The sequence below is a fragment of the Phyllobates terribilis genome, unplaced genomic scaffold, assembly GCF_046119375.1.
Source record: "Phyllobates terribilis strain yellow unplaced genomic scaffold, ASM4611937v1 Scaffold_11__3_contigs__length_659146591, whole genome shotgun sequence".
NCBI lineage: Eukaryota > Metazoa > Chordata > Amphibia > Anura > Dendrobatidae > Phyllobates > Phyllobates terribilis.
The window spans coordinates 256,872,917-256,893,843 of NW_027362771.1; the positions used below are offsets into that span (position 1 = coordinate 256,872,917).

The 20,927-nt window shown below is 40.2% G+C and overlaps 1 protein-coding gene across 2 annotated transcripts in view; it reads right to left on the bottom strand.

Annotated features, from left to right (window-relative positions):
* Window positions 1-445: 445 nt before the first annotated feature.
* Window positions 446-20,927, bottom strand: part of DUS4L (dihydrouridine synthase 4 like) — a 33,581-nt gene continuing 13,099 nt past the window's right edge. For both annotated transcript variants that reach the window (XM_073652214.1, XM_073652215.1), the window contains exons 3-7: window positions 18,761-18,882; window positions 16,681-16,798; window positions 10,644-10,766; window positions 6,000-6,226; window positions 446-1,690 (exon numbers count right to left, since the gene is read on the bottom strand). In XM_073652214.1, the coding sequence (XP_073508315.1) occupies window positions 1,443-1,690; window positions 6,000-6,226; window positions 10,644-10,766; window positions 16,681-16,798; window positions 18,761-18,882 (838 nt within the window). In that variant the 3' untranslated portion in view covers window positions 446-1,442. The remainder of the gene's footprint in view (window positions 1,691-5,999; window positions 6,227-10,643; window positions 10,767-16,680; window positions 16,799-18,760; window positions 18,883-20,927) is intronic.

Consider the following 20,927-nt stretch of genomic DNA (forward strand, 5'->3'; position numbering starts at 1 on the left):
CATAGTTGATTCTATGATAAGACAATTCACATAAAAATAGAGGAGTCTTTGCATTTTCTGCACCGAGTTTGTATAAAAAAGCTTAGAAATATTAAACTGATTGTATTCTTCTATAAGGTCATAAATTGACGGCCAACTAACACCATGTTTCCAGACATGTCACATTACTTTACGGTTATGTTAAAACAGATCACAACTAATGGTTAATCATTGTCATTACACAATGCTGCATTCATCAATAATAATGTCTTATAAATATGACAATGTAATATGTTATATGCATCTTTCCAAAACTAAAACGAACTTTAAAATGACAACAATAAAAAATATGAGTAAAAGACAATGATAAAGCAAGTCATGTTGCCCCCTAGTGGCGTACAAAGAAAAGTGAATGTCATGCAAGCGAATAAGCTATCCCACACTCGTATAAGAATCAAATGAAGGAAAAAATACAAAAACTTTTATTTCAAAGAATATATGATTAAACCAGTTACAATAAAAATGGACTACTAGGTATGATATGAGACATACTAAAAAGTTATAAAATGCATTAAGGGATATGAGAACCTTTAGCTATGAATGAAGAAATATGAAGAGCGAGAAGGCCATCAACTCTGAATATTAATTAAAATACATGGTAAAATAAAATAGTAATAGATAGTTCTTGTGAAAGGAGGATCTGAGAAATTTCAAAATAACAAGAAACTTTCCTTTTTACAGACAAAAAACATTTAATATTAAAATGTATGAAAGCGAAATAGGAAAAAAAACAAAAACATGCATTAATATTCTTATTCTCAAGAGTCCAAATAGAGACCATTAATAGAAAAGGTAATTACAGCAGTAGCTCCATGGGAGCCAATCTATGTGTACTTCGACTTTATATGTTTCTTTTACACTAATTGTGTCAGAAATGCAAACAACAGGGTATAAATGTATGATCATTGGGGGTACGACTGTAAGGACCCCCACAATTCACAAGAATGGCAATCGCGAAGTCTCGTATGTGAATGGGGCGGGAGGGTATGGCTACTGCCCCTTTCATTTCTTTAGGCCTTACAAAGAAAGGTGCACCTTCAGTCCCCTAAATGAGCACTCACTACTGATCATTTCACACAGGGGACTTGGCAGTCATTCTCATGAATGGTGAGGGTCCTATCATTATAGATGATAGATGTATCTAAAATCCACTTTAATGGAGTTTAAAAAAAACAAAAATTGTAGTAAATTCTATTAAGAACCAATTCCTATCTGTATTCTAGCCTTCACCAACAATGGAAGCCACAAAGCTGTGCCAGGTCCGTTGTACAACAGAAACTATAAGTACTCGACAGATTGTCTTACAATGGTTCTGTCATGCAGTCCACTGCTCAGAGGCAAGACTAGCACTGCTCCCAGGTGACTAAGGCTCTCAATGGGACAGAATACAGCCTAATGGGACATCACACTCCATAAGAGTCTCTTAAATAATCTAACACTGCGGATGTGCTAGACAAGACGTTAAAGACCCTCTTCTCTTGCTTTGAGGTAATTCTCTCCATCATGTACATCAGGTGATGATGAAAACACGTGAATGGTGTTCCATGTTCCAGGGCAATGTCTACCCAGTCTTGAATACAGGCCATAGGCGTTTCCTCATATCCTGCAAACATGGCGGGGTTTGCCAAGAGGCCCCTTGCAGACATCACACCTGGAAATAAAAAAAAATCTGTGTGAGGTATATTCTAAATAACTAATCACTGTAAGACATCGCTCCACACATGATGAAGAGCCTGTGCTAAAATTACTATGCAGAGTGTGATCTATTTTTTATACTGTCGGTCAAGCCCCTTACTAGGCTATACCTGCTTAATGCTTGGACTATTACTTTTTACTAATATTCACATATTACAACAATATTAAATGTGTGTACGTCATATACAATGAAGGAAATAATTATTTGATCCCTTGCTGTTTTGTAAGTTTGCCCACTGACAAAGACATGAACAGTCTATAATTTTAAGGGTAGGTTAATTTTAACTTTGAGAGATAGAATATCCCAAAAAATCAAGAAAATCACATTGTATAAATTAGATAAATTTGCATTTTGCAGTGAGAAATAAGTATTTGATCTCTCTGGCAAACAACACTTAATACTTGGTGGCAAAACCCTTGTTGGCAAGCACAGCAGTCAGACGTTTTTTGTAGTTGATGATGAGGTTTGCGCACATGTCAGGAGGAATTATGGTCCACTGCTCTTTGCAGATCTCTAAATCATTCAGATTTTGAGGCTGTCGCTTGGCAACTCGGAGCTTCAACGCCCTCCATAAGTTTTCTATGGGATTAAGGTCTGGAGACTGACTAAGCCACTCCATGACCTTAATGTGCTTCTTTTTGAGCCACTCCTTTGTTGCCTTGGCTGTATGTTTTGGGTCACTGTGTTGCTGGAAGACCCTGCCACGACCCATTTTTAATGTCCTGGCGGAGGGAAGGAGGTTGTCACTCAGGATTTTATGGTACATGGCTCCATCCATTCTCCCACTGATGCGGTGAAGTAGTCCTGTGCCCTTAGCAGAGAAAGCCCGAAAACATAATGTTTCCACCTCCATGCTTGACAGTGGGGACGGTGTTCTTTGGGTCATAGGCAACATTTCTCTTCCTTCAAACACGGCGAGTTGAGTTAATGCCAAAGAGCTAAATTTTTGCCTTATCTGACCACAGCACCTTCTCCCAATAACTCACAGAATCATCCAGGTGTTCATTGGCAAACTTCAGACGGGCCAGCACATGTGCCTTCTTGAGCACTGCAAGATTTTAAACCTTTAAGAGGTAATGTGCTACAAATGGTTTTCTTGGTGACTGTGGTCCCAGCTGCCTTAAGATCATTAACAAGTTCCCCCTGTGTAGTTTTAGGCTGATCTCTCACCTTCCTCATGATCAAGGATACCCCATGAGGTGAGATTTTGCATGGTGCCCCAGATCGATGTCGATTGACAGTCATTTTGTATTTCTTCCATTTTCTTACTATTTCACCAACAGTTGTCTCCTTCTCACCCAGCGTCTTACTTATGATTTTGTAGCCCATTCCAGCTTTGTGCAGGTCTATGATCTTGTCCCTGATATCCTTAGAAAGCTCTTTGGTCTTGCCCAGGTTGTAGAGGTTAGAGTTTGACTGATTTATTGAGTCTGTGGACAAGAGTCTTTTATACAGATGACTATTAGTGTTGAGCGAGTATGTTCTATTAACTCTTTCGCCGAGTATGCTCGGGCCGAGCTCCGAGTATTTACAGCTGCTCGGTGATATGGTTGAATCGCTCCCGTGTGCATGATTTGCAACTGTTTGACAGTTTTATTACATGTGAGGGATGTCTATTTCTTACACATTCCTCACATGTAATAAAACTGTCAAACAGTTGCAAATCATGCACACGGGAGCGATTCAACCATATCACCGAGCAGCTGTAAATACTCTGAGCTCGGCCCAAGCATACTCGGACAGAACATACTCGCTCAACCCTAATGACTATGTAAGACAGCTGGCTTTAATGCAGGTAATGAGCTGATTAGGAGAGTGTAACTGGTCTGTACTAGCCGGAACGCATAATGGTTTGTAGGGGATCAAATACTTATTTCTCACTACAAAATGCAAATAAATTTATCTAGTTTATACAATGTGATTTTCTTGATTTTTTGGGGGGATATTCTATCTCTCAATGTTAAAATTAACCTACCCTTAAAATTATAGACTGTTCATGTCTTTGTCAGTGGGCAAACTTACAAAAACAGGAAGGGATCAAATAATTATTTACTTCACTGTATACAGTGTTCAAATGAATGCAATTCTCTAATGCATTACTTTTGTTTTACCATATGTAAACATATACTTTATCCAATTCGGAACCGAACCATTTTCACCCCTTCTTGACAGGAACATTTTTTTTTTTGCACAAGTGGTTTAATCCCTTACCGACATATGACGTACAGTTACATCATGTGCCAGCTTCCTGACTTTGATGGGTGCTCAGAATCGAAGTCCGCATCTTTCCTGGCAGATGATGGTTGTAATATTCGGTCATCATCTGCCTCAAAGCCAAGGGTGGTGTTAAATTCTGCAGTCAGGGTGTTGCGTTATTCTATGCGTCCATGACACGACTGTGAGGTGCCGATGGGTTGCCATGACGGCCTGGAGTCTGCTGAAGACCCCTTTGCTCGTCTTGACGGTTCCCCTGTTAAAGCCAGTCGATGACTGGTGTTCAGAGGAGACCGTGATTTTGTCTATACACAGCAGAACTGTAGTATTGCTGTGTACAGTACAAGCAATAGGATGATTGCAGGTTCAAGTCCTCTTATGGGACTAGCAAATAAATGAAAAAATTAAGGTTTTTAATACTATGAAAAGAAATATTTATATACAAGTTCAAATCACCCTCTTTACCCCCATAAAAAACACACACATTTGGTATTGCAGCGTCCGCAAAAGTCCAATCTACAAAAACATAAAATTAAGCTGATCAGTAAAAGGTGTAATCAGAAAAAAATCTAAAATGCCAGAATTAAGTTTTTATGGACGTCTCAACACTGCAATAAGAGGTGATCAAAACATTGTATCTACACCAAAATGGTATCAATAAAAATGTCAACTCAGGGCGCAAAAAATCCCTCACATGGCCCCGCTGACCAAAAAAGTTACAGATTTTGTAAAACGGCGACACGACCCAATTTTTTTTTTTTTTTAAATTTCCAAATTTTTTGTAGCCACTTAAATAAATAAAACAAACAAACAAACTATACATGTTTGGAATCTCCATAACCGTCCTGACTTGGAGAATCATATTGCCAGGTCAAATTTACCATAGAGTGAACATGGTACATAAAAAAAAACAACAACTGTGCAATTGAACTTTTTTCGCAATTTCGCTACACTCAAGGATTTTTTTTCCCACTTTCCAGTACACCACATGTTAAAATTAAGTGTCATTCAAAAGTACAACTCGTCCCACAAAAAACAAGCCCAAATATGATGGAAAAATAAAAAAAAAGTTATGAATCTTGGAAGAACAAGAGAAGAAACCGAAAACTTAAACAGAAAATCACCCAGTTGGGAAGGGGTTAACAAGCTGTAAAAAAAATATTGTTCAGATATTTAAATAATTTTTGCAATCCTTTTTGGGTTATACATGAGGTTTAATTTTTATCTTATTTTCATACTCTATTCTTCTTATATTTTTGTCCAATATTGGTAGGAAAATAAAGGAATAAAGGTGCCCGTTTTTCACATTTTTTTTTTAGTTCCACAAAAGGACCAATAAAATACATTATAAAATGTATTACCCTTTCTATAACAATTATTTATAGATATTGGACACTTTTTTGTGTTTTTTCTTTTTTAAGGGAGCAGGGCTAGAAAGAACAGTGTGGATTTGCAGTTGCCAAAATTATTTTTATTTATTTCACATTCTGGCAGCTTCCCCCCACCATAAAGTCATAAAAGACTTATGGAGGTCATTTCAACATTTAAATACTTTTTTGTTTTTTTTAATATGATTTTCCCTGTCACTTGTATGTTATTGGTATATTAGTCTCAGTTACAGTGGAAATACAGCCTTCTGGTTGCACAGCAGAGCTGACTGGATCTCCTAAAACCCAGCAGCTCCTGCATCCAGTGACCAGGTCCTCTGGATCCGGAGGAGGGGCCTTTAGCGCGTTCTATTACTGCATAGACAGCACTTCTTCAGTGCTATGTATATAGTGATAGAGAAGGCAGAGACGGTAATAAACCATCTGTGCCTTCTCTATGGGGAGCTCGGCTGTGTCTGACAGCCGTCTTCCTGCTCCTGCAGCTGAATGCTCACGTGCGGCTTATCTGCACTGACTATTTAGAGCATCGCTGCAGAGCAGAATGCGGACCGCCTGGACGTTTAAAGTCTATGGGTGCAGAAGTATTAAGCAAGTGATGATTTAGCTGACTTAAGTGCTATTCTGCTACATATAAAATAATGTTAAATTCAGCAGCAATTTACCATCTGTTCCAGTAATTTGATGAATACTCTCGGCTTCCTTTAAACTCTTGATGTCTCCATTGGCCACAACGGGTATGGATAAGCTGTCCTTAATGACTTTTATAGCATCATAATGCACAGGCTGATGCCTTTCTTCACACAGTCTCCCATGTACAGTGATCCAGGAAACACCGGCAGCCTCCGCTTTCCGACATAAGTCAACTGTTCTTGCAATATCTGCATGGATTCTAAAATCACACCAATCACAATGAGTGACATTGGGAATATCGATGTTTTTTCTGCACAAATAATTTCCTTTTAGTTCCTTTATCAGTTGGTGAATGGCCTACACTCACTGTCTGTGAGTCGTGAAAAGTAGCATTGGATTTGCCACATGTTCTATTCTGAAATACTTGACCTGTGTCAAACATGGATGTTAATACAGAAGACACATTTCATGAACTAGGAAAAAAAAAGCATATTCCTCTGGTAAACCATATATTTCATCTTTGTTGTTAATAATGGAACACCAGTAGGAGTTGGTGAGGCATACAGAGGGGTACTCCTCTTTCTTTGGCTACAGTAATCTATGGTCTAGTATTAGATTTGGGCAATATTATAGTTATGTTAATATTCTAAGGATGGGAGACAAATGATTAACTGAAATAAACTTTAATTTTGTTATGGATTTCAATCTTGAGTGGTGAGGACCAGATATTAGCATGTTCTGCCTGGTGAGGTCCAAAGTTGAGATGCCATGCTTTAGCGCTCACTGGCTGACATGGTAGATCAGGGGTGGGGCCCAATAACCTTTTATCCGTCCCCCGGGCATGTTCCCAGGTACCATAGTGCTCGGGCTGGCAGCTGATTTTTGACGTATTCTTGCATTTGACTGTATTCTTGCTCTGTGAGCACGTGCACACAGTGTTCACTACTGAATGCTGAGGCGCGTGCAGTAAGAGATTACGTCCTGACACCAGTGCCAGCGTCAGGACGTTCTTTGTGGGTGGAGTTAGTGTGCAATTTGTACGGCCCCCAAAGAATGGTATAAATATCCTAATGGCACTTGGCAGAAAAAATATTCCCCACCCCTGTGGAAGATGATCAAATTGTATTTCCTACATAGCTGCGCTGTCTATTCTCACCTTCGCTCCTGCTGTGAGAGCAATAGTTAATTGCAAGTATAGTTTGACTGTGTTCACACAGTCAATGGGGTTTTCATGTGACTCCCTTGAAATTGAGATTCAGATGCGCCCCAGACACATCTTCATTATAATGAGGCAGTCATAGTCACCTTATACTTCCATCTGGCCTCCATTCCGATAGTAGCAAAAAGATTTACTGTCACTTCCAAATCAGAAAACTGATGTGTACAGGAGCAAACGAAGAGTAGCCATCTCTATAAATAACAAACATACTCTATACATTCCAGTAGTGTCCATCTTTCTAAATGGTCACAAAAGCGGTTTACCATCCTATTGCATCCGCCTAAGGCTTTGCTCACACGCGCATATAACACAGCCGAGTGGTATCTGATGTTTTATCGCATAGCACTCGGCCCAGTATTATACTATGGGACAGTGCATATCTGCGATTGGCAGCGAGACTCAGCTCACTCGCACACATACAAGTCTATGGGTGCGTGTGAAACATCAAACTGCACTCGGATGTCATCCCAGTGCAGTCCAACATCAGTGGACACAGAGACAATGGAGAAACTACTGTACTTTCTCCGTCTCCTCCACACCTGTGCTGCGATTCTCTCATGCGAGGGGATCGGAGCACAGAGCACTGACACTTGGCTCACGCTCACAGCAAAGGAGGAGCTGAGTGTGATTAGCATATCACTTCTGATGCTATACCCTAGTGTGACTCCAGCCTAAAAAAGACAAACACCACCAGAATGGAAGCCAGATGTAGTATAAGTACAACGTAACTGAGTGTACCTCCTAATAGTGAAGGGCTCTGACTGTGACATGCCCGAATTCTTTTTTTGGGATTAACGTGAAACCCCAGATGGAGTCATGAACATATACACATTTACAGATGAGGGGGTATGTGTTTTGGGCTGACCATGTACCTTCCCCCTCAGGTGACTGGTCACATGACTGTGACATAGTGCAGGTCCTGTGCACACAGAATGTTTGATCACATGACTGTGACATCAGCACAGGTCCTGTGGGTGTGTACTACAGGATATATAAACCCTGATAGACTTGACACAGTGGTGTGTGTAAGGCGTGAGGCCTGTTCCTGTGTGGGACACCGCTAGAGTGTGAGGCCTAGTGAGGTCTACAGAAGCCTGAAAGGCAAAGGCTGGATGTTGGCGGTGTAACCATACAAGTAGCCTTGGATGGTACGAGGGCTGGAGACCCCCACCTGGGAAGCCTAAAAGCCACAGTGGTGGCAGACTAAACCTGAAGCAGGTAAAACCCGCCAAAGGTAAAAACACCGCGTTATATGGACATTTATGTTGTTGCCTAGCTGAGGGCTGTAACTGGAGCCAAGTGGACGTGTCTGTCGCTGGAAAGGCTCCCGAATGTTATGTGTGTAATATGCCGGTGAGCCACTAAGATGGACTGTGTGATAAGCAGTTATGAAGTGCAATAAACTGCTGAAGTGTGAAAACTGAAAAACGTGGCTGTTGTGCTTTAATTGACCCGATGCAGGGATAGATATATATATATATATATATATATATATATATAGTTGGCCTACCCTAGGAGAAAATTACATGTATTTGAAGTACTACTGTTTTATTCCTGAATTTTAAGCTCTGTTCATGCAATGTATCAATCAAAAAATAAATTGTAATCCATTAGAAATTTTTTTTTATCCTTTTCTGCAAAACTCCACAGAATCAAATACCATCTCAATGTTGGAAATTTTCATCCTCTAAATTATTTTTTTGAGTTTAGGAAAAAGCTAATCAGATGGGGCCAAATCTGAAAAATATGGAGGATGATCAAAAATTTTAAAGGCGATTTTCATTGATTTTTTTTTTTGCAGGACAATACGAGACCTGTGGGTGGGTGCAATATCCTGCACAAACAAGATGCCTTTGGAAAGTTTTCTTAAAATGAGTTTTCCCAGGAACAAAGTTAATTTTAATCAATAGATCTTTGGATAATAATAACTTCCACAATTGGATGTGTTTAAAAAAGTGTTCCTGTGCTGAGATAATCTTATAAATGTGCCCCTGCTGTGTACTGTGTAATGGCTGTGTCTGACCGTACAGGGATATGGTCTGATCATACCATATCTCCTGGGCAGGGGGTGGATGCAAAAGAGTATACAGACATTACAGCAGGGGATCACAGCTGATTCTGTGAGTTAAAACATTGTTTAATAACAGGCAGGGAAATGTTTTGCCTCACAAAAAGAATCAGCTGTGATCCCGTGCTGTCCTGTCTGTATACTCTTTTGCTTTCTCTCCTGCCCAGGAGATATGGTATGATCAGACCATGTTCCTGCACGGTCAGACACAGCCATTACACAGTAGGGGAACATTTATAAGATTATCTCAGCACAGGAACATTTTATTTAAACACATCCAATTGTGGAACTTATTATTATTCTAAGATCTACTGATTAAAATGAACTTTGTTCGTGGGTCAACCCCTTTAACCACAGTTTTAAAATTATATAACCTTTGCTGTTAAAACTTAGCAGGTGCACTTGTCAAAGTTAATACCACTTTCTATAACAATGGGATTTATTTATGTCTGCTAGAAATTTTCAAGGCCAACTATTTATAAGACCTGCTAAGTGTCTACACAACAAATGGACCAATCAGAATCAGCACCAGATTTGGCACCTAATTAAAATCTCTTTGGGAAACTACTAGAGAGAGATAAAATGTTATTAAGCATGCTCTGTAACCTTCAGCCATTGCCCATCTATTGAAGATAAAAATATATATGCCATTGCTACAGGGGAGATTCCATGCCGAACTACCAGATGTTCTTGCAATAACATTACAATTTTTCATAAAAAGTAATTTCATCAAATTCTCTCAGCCTGTCCAACTAATGTGTCCAGGGCTGATGGTCACTCATGCTCAGTCTCACCACCTGGCTCCTCTTGAACAGGCAGCAGAGCAATTAAACGTGTAGCAAAATACTACTTTTTACCTTTAACAAATAATGCCAGCAGCTATTCTACACCCACTCTTGTATATTGGCTTCATATCAGTACCAAATACATTTTTTAGCCACACAGACAAATAAAGCGTTAAACCAAATAGATCCGCCTGAAGCCGGGTAATTCTACTAGTATATTATATATTAATTCCCATTTGCTGTGTGTCCATGTTCGGGACCCGGTCCTGCACGGCCCTTATTCACACTGATGTCACTATGACGCATGGTAAGATTTTAATACTAGAGGATAGGACCATCCCAAATTTGGTACACCTGGACACTGGTTGGATGGCTTTTATGCTTTTTTTATATATGAAATACGGTGTTTGCCAAGTACCATATTTATTTATATGCACTATTGATTTTACTTATTTACTTATATCAGTGTATTTGTTCATTTTGTTTCTGTCTTAGGTTTTGTCTGTTTAGTGGCCAAAGTGAACATGCACCTATGGTGCATGCATACAACTTATACTCCAGTTCATTCTTTTAGTGTAGTATATTATATATTGATGAAACAAACCTTATTTTAATTGAGACAGAAAATCTTTCATTCTCAACTTGGCTGCGCACTTGTTTCACCATATCACTAACTAGCTGAGGCTGGTTTATTAGGCATGCTCCGTAACCTTCAGCCATTGCCCACCTATTAAAGATAAAAAATACGTCACTGATAGGGGAGGTTACACACTTCACCACTAGATGTTCCTGTAATAACAATTTTTCATAACCAATGATATCATCATTTTCTCTCGGGCGGTCCACCTAATGTGTCCAGTGCTGATGGTCACACATGCTCAGTCCTGGATCCGCCTGTACAGGTGGAAGAGTGATTATATATGCAGATAAATACTACTTTTTTCCGGTAGCAAATTATGACAGAAGCTATTCTACCCCTCTTTTTTCACTATATAATACCAGAAGATCACTGGCATTTCTGGTAGCTGCTAATTGTCATTAAGCCACAGTTGCAAAGGAGTTGTTTTTACTTTCTACGGATATGTGCACACAATGTCTGATTCAGGAGGATTCTGCCTGCAAAGTTCCTAAAAAAACTGCTAAAAAAAATGAACATATGAATGTCAAAATGACTTGCTTCTCATTTGTTCCATCTTTTGTAACTTCTTTTAACTGCTTCAGGGTTTGAAAGCTGTGAAGCGGCTAAAAGAAGTGATCAGTCCATTATTCTGATGGCTTCTGCTTAGAAGCTGCCATTATTTTATATATGCAATCTGAAAAAAATAAACACCGTCAGCAAACCCACTGCAAAAGCCATCTAAAAAGAAGTGACATTACACTACAGGAAAAACATCGCTGTTGTTTTCCTTAAAGGGATTGTCCACTACTAGGAGAACCCCTTCTTGAACTAAATGTTTTGCCCCGATAAAATAAAAAACCTATTATCGCCTCCCGTGCCAGCGCAGTTTCCGTGGTGTCAGCACTCGCATTCCCGAGTCTCTCGTGCAGTTGTTGCGACACGTGACCCCAGCACCCAATCATTGCTGGCTTCACGGGTCCCCACCTTCGTACGAAGTTGAACATGAAGAGGAAGTCAGGGATCAGCTGCAGCCCGGACCACCTCTTCATGTTCAATTACACAGAAGGCGGGACAGTGATGCCAGTGCTGTTTGGGCGCCGGGCACTACGTGTCATTCCACCGCACCAGAGCCCCGGGACCACGAGTGCCGACACCGCAAGAATGACGCCAGCACGGGAGGAGAGTATAGGGTTTTTTATTAGATCGGGGCAAAACATTTAGCTCAAGAAGTAGTAGTGGACAACCCCTTTAAGCATCTTCTGCTTCAAAAGTGACGCGGGTACAAAATGTTGTGTGCACATACCCTAAAGGGTCTGCCCCCCCCCCCAGTACAGACGACCTCTAGTACTCTAATGCCATTTCTTATTGAGCAGAGGCTCCCTCAGACTGGTTCCCAGGATTAACCATAATGTGTGCATATAAAGAGGATCTGTCGGCTCTCCTGACGAGTCTGTTTTAGTAAATAGTTGCATTCTATATAGGCCGAGTTTACAAGGGCGTAGAAATTGTCTGATTTTTATCCATAAAGAACAGATGATTTTTCATTTTTATTGTTATCTGAATGCCATCCGTTTTATACATCAGCAATTATTAAAATTTACAAGAGCAAATACAGGTTTCCTAAGTTAAAGAATTGTAATGTCCAATAAAAAATTTGCATTATTAAAAATGATTAATGTACAGTGGTGGCCAAAAGTATTGGCACCCCTGCAATTCTATCAGATAATACTCAGTTTCTTCCTGAAAATTATTGCAATCACAAATTCTTTGGTATTATTATCTTCATTTAATTTGTCTTCAATGAAAAATCACAAAAAGAATTGTCCTAAAGCCAAATTGGATATAATTCCACACCAAACCTAAAAAAGGGGGTGGACAAAAGTATTGGCACTGTTTGAAAAATCATGTGATGCTTCTCTAATTCGTGTAATTAACAGCACCTGTAACTTACCTGTGGCACCTAACAGGTGTTGGCAATAACTAAACCACACCTGCAGCCAGTTAACATGGATTAAAGTTGATTCAACCTCTGTCCTGTGTCCTTGTGTGTACCACATTGAGCATGGAGAAAAGAAAGAAGACTAAAGAACTGTCTGAGGACTTGAGAAACCAAATTGTGAGGAAGCATGAGCAATCTCAAGGCTACAAGTCCATCTCCAAAGACCTGAATGTTCCTGTGTCTTCCGTGCGCAGTGTCATCAAGAAGTTTAAAGCTCATGGCACTGTGGCTAATCTCCCTAGATGTGGACGGAAAAGAAAAATTGACGAGAGATTTCAACGCAAGATTGTGAGGATAGTGGATAAAGAACCTTGACTAACATCCAAACAAGTTCAAGCTGCCCTGCAGTCCGAGGGTACAACAGTGTCAACCCGTACTATTCGTCGGCGTCTGAATGAAAAGGGACTGTATGGTAGGATACCCAGGAAGACCCTACTTCTTACCCCGAGACATAAAAAAGCCAGGCTGGAGTTTGCCAAAACTTACCTGAGAAAGCCTAAAACATTTTGGAAGAATGTTCTCTGGTCAGATGAGACAAAAGTAGAGCTTTTTGGGAAAAAGCATCAACATGGAGTGTACAGGAAAAAAAAAAGAGGCATTCAAAGAAAAGAACACGGTCCCTACAGTCAAACATGGCGGAGGTTCCCTGATGTTTTGGGGTTGCTTTGCTGCCTCTGGCACTGGACTGCTTGACCGTGTGCATGGCATTATGAAGTCTGAAGACTACCAACAAATTTTGCAGCATAATGTAGGGCCCAGTGTGAGAAAGCTGGGTCTCCCTCAGAGGTCATGGGTCTTCCAGCAGGACAATGACCCAAAACACACTTCCAAAAGCACTATAAAATGGTTTGAGAGAAAGCACTGGAGACTTCTAAGGTGGCCAGCAATGAGTCCAGACCTGAATCCCATAGAACACCTGTGGAGAGATCTCAAAATGGCAGTTTGGAGAAGGCACCCTTCAAATATCAGGGACCTGGAGCAGTTTGCCAAAGAAGAATGGTCTACAATTCCAGCAGAGCATTGTAAGAAACTCATTGGTGGTTACCGGAAGCGGTTGTTCGCAGTTATTTTGGCTAAAGGTTGTGCAACCAAGTATTAGGCTGAGGGTGCCAATACTTTTGTCTGGCCCATTTTTGGAGTTTTGTGTGAAATGATCAATGATTTGATTTTTGCTTCATTCTCTTTTGTGTTTTTTCCTTGCAAGCAAATTAAATGAAGATAATAATACCAAAGAATTTGTGATTGCAATCATTTTCAGGAAGAAACTGAGTATTATCAGACAGAATTGCAGGGGTGCCAATACTTTTGGCCACCACTGTATCTGTAAAAAGCGAAGGCTATACTGTTGATCTGTACAGGATCTCATTTTATTGCTCACCCATAGACGAACAGGCTATTCATATCGGAGGTATGGAACAGACTGGTGCATGCTGCGATTCTTTTCACGCAGACAATTGGCAATGATTAATCGGTCCGAGTGCCGTCCGTTTTCACTGAAAATACGCCTATAGGATCTTAATCATAAAACAAGAATTCTAGAGCAGCATTTCTCATACCTTTTCTCTGATACTGGGTGTTACTGTTCTAAGCGTCATTAGGGTGTGACCCTACAGTCAGCAGTGATTGGACAGTGGTAGAGTATACAGAGACATACTCCAAACTGGTAACACCCAGTTGTCACTTTATCTATAAATGTCTAGGAAAGACAATTCAAAGTTCTAAGATAAGATGATTCATAATTGTTGTTTCATGGAGAATGCAATTATTTATTAACCCCTTCATGACTGCAGATGGTAAATAAACATTGACGCTTTCTTGGCTTTGTGCAGATCCCAAGTTTCTCAATGGTTGGCGGTCTTACAGCACTCAGAACCCCAAGAGTCCTGCAAGCGCTGTGATTCCGGAGCACAGCGATAGCTCTGACCGGCGACAACATTGGAACCTGATTGGCTCAGGTCCCGATGAGGTTAACTCTGTTATCTTCTAGATGTCACAATCAATAGCGATCATGGCATTTAGAAGTTTGTGAGAGGGAGAAGAGGGCTCCTTCTCTCATGCCTCCGGCCCCCATGCGGCAAATGATGACCTCCATGTCTGCCAGATACGGTGGCCTGTTAGACTCAGCCAGAAGCTGAATCTAACAGACGTTCTGTCAGTGTAAAACAGACAGTTCTCATGATCTGCAATACATACGTATTGCAATGCATGAGACGAGTGTTTAGAGAAATAAAAGTTCAAGTACCTATCAGGGGCTAAGCAAATAAATAAATAAATCACAAAATAAATAAAAAAATATATATATTAAAGAGAACCTGTCAGCAGGATTTAGCCCTATAAACTAAAGGCATGGCTATAATGGCGATGTGATGCTGATTAATCTGATACCTGATGTGAAGGGATCCGCTCAGTGGCTGCTGAATACTCACCTTGTGAAGTTTTCAGAAAATTATGTCTTGTGTGCTTCGGGGCAGGACATGGAGGCAGGGTCTTCTTCTTGTTCTCCACCCCCCGCAAGCCTCCTCTGTTTCGTGTGTAGGTCACTGATTATTCAGTAACCTGCCTCCTTTTTAAATTTCCAGACCGACGCCATCATTGTGTGGGCGGCGCGTGCGCAGAGGTAGCTGGCGTCCTGTGTGCAGGACTTCAATAAAATGGCTCCAGAGGCAGTGCATGTGCAGATCGAGATTTAAGCTCACTGCAGCAACCCTGGCGCCCAGACCTGCTGTCACTGTTCACCATCAATTACTGTGATCAGAGTGCTGTAGCCGGCAATGTTATGACTGCTCCGCTCTGATCACTGTAAGCAGCGGTGAATGGTGAAAGCAGCCAGCTTTGGGAGAGGGTGAAAAAACTACATCCCCTGTTCCTTTTAATGATTCTTCCTGTGTTATTATGGTCTGTAACTGCTGTTAGTCATATCTGTTTGTGGTAAGGCTGGGTGGCAAGCTTTCTCACGACCCAGCTTTCCCAGGAACAGGTAGGTTCTTCAGTCACTGTTAGTTGCATCTATTCCTGGGAAAGCCATCAATATATTATATATACCCCAAAATGGTATCAATAAAAACATCAGCTCAGAACTCTCACTCCGGCTAAATCGATGAAAAAATAAAGTTTAGAATATCAGAAAATAGGGACATAATTTACGTCTATTTTTTTCATCACTAAAATATAAAAGTTTGGTAGCGCTATAATTGTATTGACTTCAAGAATCACAGAGCCAGGTCATTTTTACCACATAATGAACGCTGTAAAAACCAAACCCAAAAAACAATGGCGGAATTGATTTTCTTTCACCATTTCATCCCACTTGAATTTTTTGTCCAGTAAACAATAGAGTAAAATGAATTGTGTCATGTCAAACTACAACTCCTCCTGCAAAAAACAAACCCTTCTATGGGTAGGTCAATGAAAAAATAAAAAAAAGTTATGTCTTTTGGCACAAGGAGAGGGAAAAAAACAAAAGAACAAAAAAAATGAAAAATCCTCTGGTCATTAGGGTTAATGCGATTAGAATTACCAAAGTGGTGAAAGAAAAAAAAAAGTGAATAAAATTTACTGAAGGTTCGAGACCTGGCCTCATTAGGCTCGCACTCTTATCAGGGAAGAGGAGTATTCTCTCATGATTAAAGTAGGAGATATTTGGTGCCTAACATGAATGTCTTATGCTTTTGGTGAAGATATGAGACCAATGGTATGTTAAGGGCAAGATTAAATTTGCCAGATAATATTAATAAGCAATGAGAAATGCGGTTTGTTATTTTGTTCTATGTATAATCTCTAATAAAATGAGTTTAAATAAAATTACTGAAGGTTCATAACTATAACAAATACAGCTAGAGATAAAATGTCGCCTCAAAATATTTCAGTTTAACAATGTTTTTCACCAGATAATTTTTTTTTTTCTGCTCGGTCTTTCTTTTTGGCTAATCAAATTCTAGGTTTAGGTCCTAATATTAGAATTCTTGTCCACTGATATCAGATAGGTAATAATGATACAGCTGGATGAGTATAGTCTACTCTTACCTCTGAGGACATCCACAATTGAGATCAATCCCTCCAGCAAAAGGGCAGACAAGAAGAGCTGCAGCAGCTAAAACCTGGGCATCTTTAGCAGCAAACTGTACAACAAGTGGCTGGTCTCCTAAAGTAACATGTTAAATAGGAATGTTATCAAGAAGACTAAATACCTACAATTAAGATTAAAGTGATAAAAATAAAGTAAAAAAAAAAAAAAATACAGTAAACATATGGAGAGTGGGATCATGGTAACAAAAGAATCTCTTAACTTATTATCACCAGTTTCTATTCTAATTTATAGTAATATTTATTATCAAGGAAATATCTCAAAATTAGTTACTCCAAGGAGTGATACTGATTTAATATCAGCAGGAATCGGCTGAGGAATCTTCTCACCACAGCTGGAACAAGTATTGGGCTCTACCATTGAGTATAATTCGATGATTCTATTAAACAATGATTGTTATGATCCCCGCAAGTTATTTGCCCCAGTACTTTTCTCTAGAAAATTTACAAAACTTCATTAACATTTTCTATACGGAGACAGTAGTTCTGACCACATCAGATATTACCTGAAGAACACAAGGAATTTTAGTGAGTATTTTCTGCATATTTTCGCTGCACAAAAAAAAGTAGCACATGACAGCTGCAAAGTGAATGGGAGTTATAGAAATCTCATGCTCAATGATTTTTTTTTTATTTTTTTATACACAGCATAAACTGACCTGTGGTGCGTTTTTGAGATCCACATGTCAGTTTCTCTAGTTGTAAATATACACTTTACTTACTTAGTTGCCAGAAATGCTGCAACAACAAAAATGCGCCAAATACTTAACATGGAGGCGCGGCATTAAAAGGGATTTTCTACCGATGTTCAAAACTAACCAGAAGACACTTTAAAAGCTGCTGGGGACCGAGCTGCACGGGAGACTAGTGCGGATGCTGGCGTTCTTTCCTCTTTTTTGCTGTATTACTGCCCAGGAGCCGGTGTGGCGTTTTTCTGTTGAGGTAATTTTTCCACAGTTGGTTAACTGATTGACCTCTCTCCTCTTCCCTCCGCCTGCTGCCCTGGAGTGACAGGTCTCCTCCTGTGTAAGTGTATAGGAAGAAACCTATCACTCCAGGAGAGCAGACGGAGGGAAGAGGTGAATCAGTTAACCAACTGTGGAAAAATTACCTCAATAGAAAAACTCCACACCGGCTCCTGGGCAGTAATACAGCAAAAAAGAGGAAAGAACGCAAGCATCCGCAGCAATGGGTAAAAAAAATTAAAACATGACTTTTAATTGCGACATTAAAAAAAAAAAATTATAGGAGCATAAACATAACCAAAATAAGTGAAAAAGAATAATATAAGAACACAGGTCTACGTGTTTCAAGCTAAACCGCTTTTAGTCAGGACTAGGAGTAGTTGAGCTCAAAACGAGTAGACATGTCCCCCCCCCCCCTTTATATTATTTTTTTCCCCTTATTTGGATCATGTTTATGCTCTTATAATTTGTATTTTTTTAATGTCGCAATTAAAAGTCATGTTTTAATTTTTTTTACCCATTGCTGCGGATGCTGGAGTTCTCCTCTTTTTAGATAGAGAGAAGAGGACCTGCCTGTCAGACAAATCTTTTTCGCAGCTCGGTCCCCGGTGGCTATGTTTTTCTCTGGAATGCCGCAGCGTTTCACAGTCAATCATTCATGGATGAAATAATGCAGCCAGCATCTGACGCACATTGCCCCTGGATCGGGCAGCATGTATTAGCTATCAGGTTCACTTTAAAAAAGAAAGAAATAAGTGTTACCTAGCAGTCTGACGCCCTGTCACTTCAGCACCCCCATTTGGTAATCGCTGCAGGGTGCAGTCACATAGCCATCAGTCACCTAACCCTGTAGCCAATCTGTACCTCAATATCCAGGTGACTGCAAGGTATGGCAGAGGTTTGGACTGGTCGGTAACACTTTATTTTCTAACAATTTCTTCTATCTGATCACCAGTTTTGAAAAAGGGGTGGTTACCCACTTTATTAGCAATAATGACTGCTATAATCAAGTTTCTGCATGCTATCATACAACCTTGTAATCATTTCACATTTACCTCGGTTTGTAGTGAATTCACTGTCTCTGGCTTTAGCAGATTTGATGAAGTCAGCAGCAACTATCATAGGTGTGTAGCACAAGTCACAGCCATACTTCCTCACCAGGTTCCTAAAGGCCAATCTGGCAGAGTAAAAGGAATAAACACCCATAAATACCAATATAGAAGGAAAAGGATAAAATGTAAGGCTCTACTCCAGACCTGGACAAAGTGTGGTAAGGGGGCTGTGTGGGGACATAGCACTGTGCAAGGGGGCTGTGTGGGGACATAGCACTGTGCAAGGGGGCTGTGTAAGGACATAATACTGTGCAAGGGGGCTGTGGGGGGACACAATACTGTGCAAGGGGGCTGTGGGGGGACACAATACTGTGCAAGGGGGCTGTGTGAAGACATCAATCTGCATGGGAGGCTGTGTTGGGATATAACACAAAGTAAGAATCTATGTGGGGATATCCTACTGCTTGGGGACATCACACTGTGTAAGAGGGTTGTGTAGGGACATCATACCGTGTAGGGGAGTTGTGTGGGGGCATTATACTGCACGGAGCTCTTTGGTGACATACTGTGTGAGGGGACACCATAGTGTGTAGGGGGCTTTGTGGGGACATTATACTGTGTGAGGGGATAACATACTGTTTGAGAGGCTCTGTGGGGATATCATACTGTGTGTGGAAACTGTGGAAGCATCAGATTGTGTTGGGAGCTGTTGATCAAGATAAACTGGCTAAATAACAGGAGCAGTGTGCTTTCTAAACTTAATTAAAAGCAGAATAAAGAATAAATTTACAATAAGCCCTATCGTAACATGTATTAAAGGGGTTGTCTGGGAAATTCTTTTAATTTTTTTTTTTTTTACTATGAGCCTAAAAACTGCCCAGCGCTGATCTCTGCCAGCTCAGAGCAGTCACAGACCGCTCCTGAATTTAATTCTGCAATTTCCACTGACGTCACGTCAACAGAGTAGCTACTTCTCTTCCGCTCTGCTCTGTTGATGGGGCGTGACTGCCAATGTCATGCTGAGTGACAGCCGGTTCACCACTGCGTAACTGCGGGTAGCTGGCTGTCATTCCCCATGATCGTTCTGAGCTGGCTCCATTTATAACAGGAAGGTAGTTAGCAACTACCTGTCTATTAGTTCTTGGGTCTACAGTAAAAAAATAAAATGGTCCCAGAAATCCCCTTTAACAGTAGCAGCAGTCAACAGACTTAATTCTATTCAATATTAAAGTGAATCTGTCACCAAGTTTTTGCCCCCTAATCTGAGAGCTTCATAATGTAGAGACGGAGACCCAGATTCCAGTGATGTATCATTTAGGCTATGTTCACACTAGGCGTTTTTTCAGTGTTTTTCTTTCTGCAGTAAACATTTCTTAGCAGTAAAGTTTCTGCCTCCAAAAAGCAGGTTTTGCTTGTTTTTTTGCTGCATTTTTTTCACTGTCCATTTGTCTCTTTATGCATGCTGATAAAGTTCAGTGAAAAAAATTACCTATTCAACTTCAAAACGTGCCAAAACCTGATACCTGTGATTTTGCAGCATTACTGTCACTGCCCATTACTTTCAATGGGTGAAAAACGCTCCAAAACCGCTGGAAAAACGCTGGAAGTAGTGACATTCTCTATTATGCAAAAAAAATCATGCAAAGCACAAGACACTGATGACACAAAACCAAGGTGTGTGCATGAGATTTCTGAGATCTCAGAGACTTTGCTGGTACTGTAAAGCGCAGCTGAAAATTTCCATAAAAAAAAACGATTAATAATTGCCTAGTGTGAACATAGCCTTACTGGGATGCTCAGTGTTGTTTTGCATAGCAAGAATCAGTGTCTCTGCCACTACATCATGCTGCTCTCAGATGGGGGAGAAAAACCTTCTGACAGATTCCGTTTAAATCAGGGGTCTCAAACTCGGCGGGGTATATGGGCCGCACATGGAAAAAATTTGAATTTGGGGGGCCGCATTCTTTGTTCAATGTGACATTTTTAGTGATACCATTTTTTTTGTATACACCTTTTGAACATTTTTGCCGTGTTTATTTTTTTATGGCTTGGGTCGTTATGGATGTGGCGATAATAAACGTGCACTTTTTTGTGTTTACTTTAGTTTACACATAAAACAGCATTTTTAGTGCCCAATATTTTTTCATGCTTTATTTTATTTTTTATTTTT